The sequence below is a fragment of the Prionailurus bengalensis genome, chromosome E1 (genome assembly GCF_016509475.1).
Source record: "Prionailurus bengalensis isolate Pbe53 chromosome E1, Fcat_Pben_1.1_paternal_pri, whole genome shotgun sequence".
NCBI lineage: Eukaryota > Metazoa > Chordata > Mammalia > Carnivora > Felidae > Prionailurus > Prionailurus bengalensis.
Window position 1 is genome coordinate 18,200,450 of NC_057347.1, and position 8,714 is coordinate 18,209,163.

At 53.5% G+C, this 8,714-nt stretch overlaps 1 protein-coding gene across 1 annotated transcript; it reads left to right on the forward strand.

The window, feature by feature from the left end:
• The first annotated feature begins 1,653 nt into the window (after nt 1–1,653).
• SLC46A1 (solute carrier family 46 member 1) lies at nt 1,654–8,255 on the forward strand. The gene is made up of 5 exons (XM_043583597.1): nt 1,654–1,950; nt 2,367–3,219; nt 5,438–5,521; nt 6,971–7,127; nt 7,671–8,255. The coding sequence occupies exons 1-5, from the start codon at nt 1,723–1,725 to the stop codon at nt 7,726–7,728; spliced, it is 1,380 nt and encodes a 459-aa protein (XP_043439532.1). The 5' UTR covers nt 1,654–1,722; the 3' UTR covers nt 7,729–8,255.
• Nucleotides 8,256–8,714: the final 459 nt, after the last annotated feature.

Consider the following 8,714-nt stretch of genomic DNA (forward strand, 5'->3'; position numbering starts at 1 on the left):
CTGTAGCTAGGTCTTAAAAGAGGTGGAAGAGAGACCTCTTTTAAGAGCACCACAGGCTTCAGCTCTGGGATGAGCTACACCCCGACCCATTCCCAGCTGAGAGGCCTTGGCATTCTGTCCCTCATTCTTGGTTCTACAGGAAATAGCAATAAAATTTCAGCTGGGCACCCTTTCCTGCCTGCAGCTGACGTAAATGGGCCGAACTTTTGTGTAGGCGATGGAGAGGGGAGGGAGTCAACTCCAGGGGCTTGTGTGTTTAATGTGGAATTCTCTAGACAGGTTGGTAATGGTCCCATGGGGGTGCAGGCCTCATTCGGTCCACCAGTATCTAGCCAGCACCCATCTTTTGGGAGCCTAGGACTCTTTCTGCCTCAGGGGAGGTGGGGGATGGTCAATAAGCCAGCAACAAGACCATGCACAGTCATGGTAGCCAGAAATGGGTAGTCCCCACCATCCCCAATTTCAGGCCTGTGGGTCATGGCACAGAGCTTGCCTCTGGAAATTCATTCTACTGCTCTATTGTCAAGGCAAGCGGCCTTTTCTGGCCCTGCTCCTCCTAGGCCTGGCCAGGCTCCTGAATGAGCAGCCTTGGAGTCCCACGGCCCCTCTCCTTTAAAGGACTTTCCACAGTTGAGCTCTTACACAGATTAGTAGGATTCTTTGAGGTCTCTCCCCACCCCACCATTCTAAGAACTACAGGGCCTGGTAAAGGCTTTGTCCGTGTCCTTCACCGCTGTGTTCTAGGAGCACCCCCGGCATGGTCCCTGACATATAAGGGGTGCTCAAGAAATAGGCTGAATGAGTAAATGATAAAGGAGAAAGGCAGGTAATGCTTTTCCCTTTTACAGGCAATAAAACATGCCCAGACAGGAGGTATGACTGCCTTCTGGCCCAGTTCCTATAGCTGGAGCACCCAGGAGCACAGGGCCACACCCATGGTCTCCTGGGCCCTCCACAGTCTTCTCCTCTGCTCCTCCGCAGTCACTGCGAAGCCAGTCCTGAGCCCCCCAACAAGACCGGTTTCCCAAGGAAAAAACCCTAGGGCAGGAGTGGAGCAGGTAACAGCCTGTTAATAACAATAACAGCACTTAGAATGTACCAGACACTCTTCTTCCACAGCAGCTCTTTGAGGCAGGTTGTATTGGCACCCTCACTTTAAAGATGAAGAAATGGGGCACAGGGAGGTAAGTGCCCGACCCAGTAGCAGAGTCTAGGTCGTGGAAGCGAGGCCGAGAGCATGAGGCTGCACTGAGTTGCTTCTGCTGCAGCGCCGAACATCAGCATAGGCGTCAGAGGTCAAGTGTTCTTCGAGCTCTGCCTTGGGTGCCCCATATCCTCGTTTCCTCATCTGTAGGCCGTGAGCATTAATAATGTCTAGCCTATAGGGTTGTCGCAAGACCAATGCACGCAGTTTAGTACGGTGCCCAGCGCACAGGAAACGATCAATAAATGTTAATTATTGATATTTTTTGTTATGGTTAGGAGTGTTTCTGGGCCTGGAATGGAGGGCTGTAGGGCGGCATCCTTGCAGACTACAGGTGAGGTCATCCGGTGAGCCAGGGGTGCGCGGCCCCTCTCCCTCCCTTACCGGCCGGAGCAGGCGGGGCGAGAGTGAAGGGAACAGCGGCCCCGCCCCGCCAGGCTTTTTAAAAAAGGGGACGCTGGGCGCAGGCGCAGAATCGTCCAGCCATCTGCCTCGCGCCGGCCCCGACGCGCACGCGCATGGAGGGGCGCGCGAGCCCCCCGGACGAGGCCCGCGGCCGCCCCGCGGCGGCCGTGGTGTGCCGCGGCCCCGTGGAGCCGCTTATATTCCTCGCCAACTTCGCTTTGGTCCTGCAGGGCCCGCTCACCACGCAGTACTTGTGGCACCGCTTCAGTGCCGACCTCGGCTACAATGGCACCCGCGACAGGGGCAGCTGCAGCAACCACAGCGCGGACCCCATCATGAAGGTAGCGGCGCCGGAGGGGCGCGGAGCGTGGCACCGGGTGGGCCCCGGGCTGAAGCGCAGGGCAGCCGATGGGGCGGGGTCTGCGTCTGGGTCCGGGCAAGCTGCGGGGGCGGGGGGTGGGTGGGTATGGAGATTGGGTAGTGGGCGGGGCCAGAGCCTAGTTGGCGCCGGACCGACCCCTGCAGTGTGGGGGGTGCTTAAAGTTCCTCTAGGTAGAGCAAGGCCGGGAGGATTAGCAAAGGGAGTAAAAGTAAGGGCCTGGGACCGTAGTCCATTCCACTTAACCCAGCACCGGTTCTCTGAGGTTTAGGGCTCCAAAGATAGTCCCCATCCCCGTCTCTCCCAGGATGGTGATGGTTGGGAGCTGGGCAACCCAGAGTGAGGAACAGCACCCTGGTAAGATTCATGTCCCCACAGGAAGTGGAGACCCTTACCTCCCACTGGACCCTCTACATGAACCTGGGCGGCTTCCTTGTGGGGCTCTTCTCATTCACCCTGCTGGGTGCCTGGAGTGACTGTGTGGGCCGCCGTCCACTGCTGGTGCTGGCCTCCCTGGGTCTATTGCTGCAGGCCCTGGTGTCCATCTTTGTCGTGCAGCTGCAACTCCACGTCGGCTACTTCGTGCTGGGCCGCATCCTTTGCGCTCTCTTTGGGGACTTCAGTGGCCTCCTGGCTGCTGGCTTTGCCTCCGTGGCAGATGTCAGCTCCAGCCGCAGCCGCACCATGCGAATGGCCCTGCTGGAATCGTGCATCGGGGTGGCGGGGATGTTGGCGAGCCTTCTCGGGGGCCACTGGCTCCGGGCCCAGGGTTACGCCAACCCCTTCTGGCTGGCCTTGGCCTTGTTGATAGCCATGACTCTCTATGCAGCATTCTGCTTTGGTGAGACGGTGAAGGAGCCAACGCCTGCCCGGCTCTTCACGCTCCGTCACCACCGATCCATTGTCCGGCTCTACGTGACTGCCGCCCCAGAGAAGTCCAGGAGGCATTTAGCCCTGTATTCCTTGGCCATCTTCATGGTGGTCACTGTGCACTTTGGGGCCCAGGACATCCTGACCCTCTATGAACTGAGCAAACCCCTCTGCTGGGACTCCAAGCTGATCGGCTACGGTTCTGCAGCTCAGCACCTCCCGTACCTCACCAGCCTGCTGGGCCTGCGGCTTCTGCAGCACTGCCTGGCTGACGCCTGGGTGGCCGAGATTGGCCTGGCCTTCAACATTCTGGGGATGGTGGTCTTTGCGTTTGCTACCATCACACCCCTCATGTTCACAGGTAAAATGCATGGGCTTGGGGACAGTGTGTCCCAGAGGCACTGGGTGAAAACTGGGGGTCAGACACTCCCTGCCCCTGCAGGTTCAGGCCTGTGTCTGGAAACATTGTTGTGCTCCTTGCCTGCACTGGAGGACAGACGAAGAAACTTCATAAAAATGCCATCTTTGTCAAATGGAGAAGACAGACCTTCAGTAGCCTCAGTAGTTAATCCACATTATCAACTATAAATTGTTGTTCGTAAGATGGAACAAAAGACAAAAGTATGGCTCATAGGCTAATTGCTTCACTTCTTGGCCTCCCACAGCCAGTATTTATGGTGTTCTTAAGCAAAGTCCATGCCACTAATGCCGTAATACTCACTTCTCTGATAAGAATCACAGGCCCTACCTCGGTATCTTTGGTCAGCTTCTTTGGGTTTTTTAAAAAGCCAGTCTTCTCAGACCACAGATAACAGATTCCTGCCTGCGTTAGTTCTTTTTCTTGTTCCTCTTTTTTTTTTTTTCTTGGTAGGAGAGGGGTAGCTGGAAATGAGGAAGTTAACTTTTTTAAAGGAACAGATTAGGGGTGCCTGGGTGGCTCAGTCAGTTACACACTTGCCTCTTGGTTTCGGCTCAGGTCATGATCTCTCGGTTCATGAGATGGAGCTTCGTGTAGGGCTCTGCACTGACAGTGTGGAGCCTGCTTGGGATTCTCTCTCTCTCTCTCTCTCTCTCTCTCTCTCCCCCTCTCCCTCTCCCTCTCCCTCTCTCCCTCTCTGCCCCTCCCCAACTTGTGTGCACACATGCTCCCTCTCTCTCTCTCTCATACTCTCAAAATAAATAAACTTTAAAAAAATAAAATAAAGGAACAGATTAATTTTGATAGAGTCCTAAAATACGTTGTTTACAAAGTCAGCCGACCAGTAATCACCGATTTCTTAACTTGGCTGCTTGCCTGGAGAGCGAGGCCGAAGGGGACCGGGGACCTTCCTCTCCTGCCCACAGCATCTCCCCTGGCCTCAGTGCTGGGCTCAGTGCCCTCAGGGGTGCAGAGATGATGAAGGCACTGTCATTGCTCTGGGGAGCCTCAGCAGAGTGGGGTCCGAGGGCCTGACACCTAAACGGGCCCTGGGTTGCCTCATAAACCCACTTTGGAGGATCTACTGTCTTCTAGGAGGCAACAGTCCCACAGGGAGAGAAATCGTTATGGAAGAAGCAGTGTGAGCTTATGAGTAACAGATACAAAGGGAAAAAGAACTTGCATTTGCTGTGTATCCTCCACAAATGTTACCTCATGTGCCGTTTCCTGGGGCTGCTGTAACAAATGACCACAAACTGGATGGCTTAAGACCATGGAAATTTATTCTGGCACAGTTCTGGAGGCCAGAAGTCAAGCATCAGTATCACTGGGGTCAAAATCAAGGGGACAGCAGGGCCACGCTCCTGGCTGCTTCCAGCTCCAGAGTCTCCCAGAGGGAATCTCCCTTGCTTCTTCCAGCTTCCAGTGGCTGCTGGAGTTCCTGGCTTGTGGCCATGTCACCTTAGTCTCTGTCTTAGTGGTGACATGGTCTCTTCCTCTTCCATGTGCCTTCTCTGTTCCGTGTCACATCTCCCTCTGTTTCCCTCATCTAAGGATTCGTGTGATTGTATTTAGGGCCCAGTCTGGTAATCCTGGAAAAATCCCTTCATCTCAAGATCCGTAACTTAAACATGTCTTCAGAGACCCATTTTCCAAATAAGGCAACATTTACAAATTTCAGGGATTCGGCCCTGAAATCTTAGGGGGCCTTCTATACCCCAGAACCATCCTGTGAGGAGGGCTTTGTTATCCTTTCACAGATAGGAGTCATGTCCAAGGCCACACAGTTAGGAAGCGATGGTGTCAGGTTTAGAACTCGGGGCCGACTCCAAAGCCCATGCTTGTTTTCTGGACCATGCCATCTCCCTTCTAAGTGCAAGATGGTTGGGTGATGCCTGCTGCGACCACAAGAGGTGTTGCGACAAGAACGCAATTGGTGGGGAATCAGCATTCACTCATGAAACAGGTAGCAGGTAGGTCAAGCTTTGAGAAAGGTAGTCTCCCTTCCTCCTTGCTCACTGTCTCCATCACCAGTAAGGAAGTCCTTCCTGTGTCCAACCTGAGTCCCACATGAGGTATGTATAGGAGTTCTGCTACATAGGGTGCTTGGGTGCTCCTCTCCCTGACTCCATTTCCTTGATGATTGTTTCTTTCTCTGCAGGGTATGGGCTCCTGTTCCTGTCATTGGTTACCACACCCATCATCCGGGCCAAGCTCTCCAAGCTGGTGGGCGAGTCAGAGCAGGGTGAGTGTCAGGGTCACCCTGTATCTGGTCCCTCATACCCAGTGTTGCCTGAACTGGGCAGAGGGCAGCTGTGAGCCGGGAGGCTGCGTACCTTCCTCCCCTCCACCCAGGAGACGTTAGTAGCCGAGACAAATGCACTTGTGTCAAATTGCCTGGGATTGGCAGAGGGCCACAGTGCCTTGGATTTTCAGATCACAGGGTTGGAATTTGCAGTTCGCGGAGCACACTTGTTCCTTCAGGTAAATCCCAAGTGCAGGATTTACTCTCCAGAACTCAGCTTTTCCAGCTGCAGAATGAATGAGATGATGTTTCACTAGGGTCAGTGTGTAAGCTTAGAGGAAGCAGATAACCTTTCGATATTTCCTTGTCCCCGAGTGACAGTTGAAGAAGCAGAGACCCAGAGGGTTAAATTGGGTCACACAAAGTCACTCAGTAAGTGGTGGAGCTGGGATGCAAACCTGGGTCTGTTTTAAAGAGCAGCAGGTCTTGGGATGTGGTTTGGGTCCTGACTCTGGTACCACTGGCTGTGAGATCTTGGGCAGGTCCCTTTCTGTCTCTGCACCCGTTCTCTCCTCTGTTACATGAGCGGTTTGCTCTTGATGACAAGGGCCTTCCAGCTCTTGACGGTCAGACAGAGTTCAAACTCAACTTCTCTTGGGTTGTTGCTCATTTTGCAAAATTTGGGTTCTGCTGGCATATCTATAAAGAATAGCCTCAGGCCTCTGGGTCCTTAGACCCTAGAGAGAGAAACATCTGGCTCATGCACTTTTCCCCATCTGCCCTGGAAGGAGGATCTGGTGCCATATGTAGCCCAGTAGAGGTTTGTTTTCTTGCCTCCCAAAACCCATGTACCTTCATTCATTCACTCAGTAAGCTTTTTTTCTAGCACCTTCACTGTGCCCTGAGATGCCAAGGGGAACAGGAGAGAAGAACAGCACTTACTAACTTACTACCTCCAGGGGGCCTGTGCTGGATACTTTACGTGTGAATTTAATGTTGCCAGCAGTCTATGAAAAATAGGTATTAGCCTTATTTAACAGAAGGGGAACAGAAACCCAGAAGGATAAGCAGCTGATCCAGTGATCACACAGACAGTAAGTGTTAGAACTGGGAATTAACCCAGCAATTAATCTCAAACAGGAGATGATTTCAAAAGGAGACAAACCAAAAACCACTTTATCAGGCTTTTTGGTAGAAGATATCACATGTACTTTTAATACATGGATTTAATACCAGCCATTTGTTCTGTAGTCCCATACGCGAAGTGCTTTCTGTGCATGACCTCCCTGAATCCTTACCACAACACATGATGTAGGATTTATTGTTGAGGAAGATGAGACTCAGAGAGGTTAAGTGACTTGGCCCAGGTCACACAACAGCGAGCTAGGGGTGCTAGGATTTGAATCTAGGCCTTTCAGACCTCAGTGTGTGATGTTTATTTCTTCGCAGGTGCTCTCTTTTCTGCTGTGGCCTGCGTCAATGGCTTGGCCATGCTGATGGCTTCTGGCATTTTCAACTCGCTCTACCCGGCCACCCTGAACTTTATGAAGGGGTTCCCCTTCCTCCTGGGAGCTGGTCTCCTCTTCATCCCGGCCATTCTGATTGGGTAATGTAGGGCTCTGACCCATGCTCATAATGCTTTATCCCAAAGTTGTCCTCTTTCTCCTCCTCCCAACCAGAACACTCCTGGAACCATTCTGCTTGATTCTTGCCTTGCAGACAGCTGCTTTCATCATCTGAGAACGATTGCCCAAGGGCAAGGCAGAGGGGCAGCAGAGGAAGGGTCAGGCTAACACTGCTTGTTGGCAAGGCTGTGTTCTCTCCCTCAGCTCCCCCGGTCCTCCATTACCATTTTGCAGATGGAAATATGGTGGCAGAAATGTTCTAAAGGGAAGCCTGGAAACTTCCTCAGCTAGTTATGTCTGGGCCACAGGCTAGCCTGAACTACTGACTTCCTCCCCCATAGCCATAAGAGTTGCTTTCCAGAGTCCTGTGTCTCTGTACATTGCCTTGTCTTCCTCCTCCCCACTGTGGGAGAAAGACCTATACCGGCCCACCCAATAAGGCCTTGATACATCTTGTCACATCTCTTAAGAGTTGAGGGTGTCCCCCCATGTCAAATCTGAATCCTTTCTCTGGTCTCTCACAGGGTGCTGGAAAAGGCTAATCCTCGTCCTGAATTCCAGCAGTTTCCTCAGAGCCCCTGATCTGCCTGGACCCGAGGACAGAGGGCAGTGGGAGCAAAGTGAACACTAACTAGCTGAAAGCATGCGTCTGGCTCCCAGCAACGCCAGCACCACCCCGCAAAGGGCAAGTGTCTGCCTTGGAAAAAGTGGTCAAGCTACACTGCTGTGCCAGCCTATGACTCTAATCTAGAATTGTAACCCACACAGCCCCACTCCAGGAGGCAGCGGGGGAGCCATCTGGACTGTTTACCCTTGATGCCATCAGTCGTATAGAACCCTCCAGGGGGGAGGAGAGGTCCCTAATGCAGGTGAAGCCTCAGGGACCAGTTGAAGCATGAGGGCTGGCATCTGTGCTTCCAGCCCACACTGCACCGCTCACAGGGCTCAGTTCCTGGTGTGCAGCCACCAGTCACTTCTGGGGTTGGATGCGATTCTGAGGGGAGGGGGGTGGGAGGGGCTGGGTCCCTTCTGGAAAGTGCTGCTGTCTCTGGCTGGAATCCATCCTCTGGGCTTCACAGTGCCAATCACAATAAATCCATATAATCACACTGAAGTGAACCTTCTGGCCCCCAAGGCATTGGGCTGTGGGGCTCTCTGCTTTCCTGTTCCTGGCCTGCCCACCATAGGTCAGATAGCAGCCTCTGGGCTGGGCAGGAGTCCCTGAGCTGCCATGGGATTGTACTGGGCATGGCCAGCCCCCCGCCTCCCCCTCCATCTGACTGCTCATTCTCTTCCCCTGAGCTGCGGGGCAGAGGCCTGCCAGACTTGCATCAGGCTCGTGGGGAGATCCGGGCAGGAGTCCATTCCTGAGGGTCAGGGATCCAGTCCCTGAAGGCACCTGTACTGGTCGACCCGGCTGTACCAGCCCAAGCAGGGTCAGGTTTTGTCACTGCTCAGCCCTCCAGCACTCTTGTTGCCACCCATTTCAGCAGGGCCATCCTTTATCTGTAGGTCAATAGGAACCTGGAGATGTGACTCCTCGATATGATCCAGGGGCCCCAGCTTCT

Excerpts from the sequence above, each read along its gene's own strand:
- SLC46A1 (XM_043583597.1), top strand. The coding sequence starts at position 1,723 with ATGGAGGGGCGCGCGAGCCCCCCGGACGAGGCCCGCGGCCGCCCCGCG. Across the intron at positions 1,951-2,366 it reads GCGCGGACCCCATCATGAAG|GAAGTGGAGACCCTTACCTC; the intron begins GTAGCGGCGCCG and ends ATGTCCCCACAG. Across the intron at positions 5,522-6,970 it reads GGTGGGCGAGTCAGAGCAGG|GTGCTCTCTTTTCTGCTGTG; the intron begins GTGAGTGTCAGG and ends ATTTCTTCGCAG.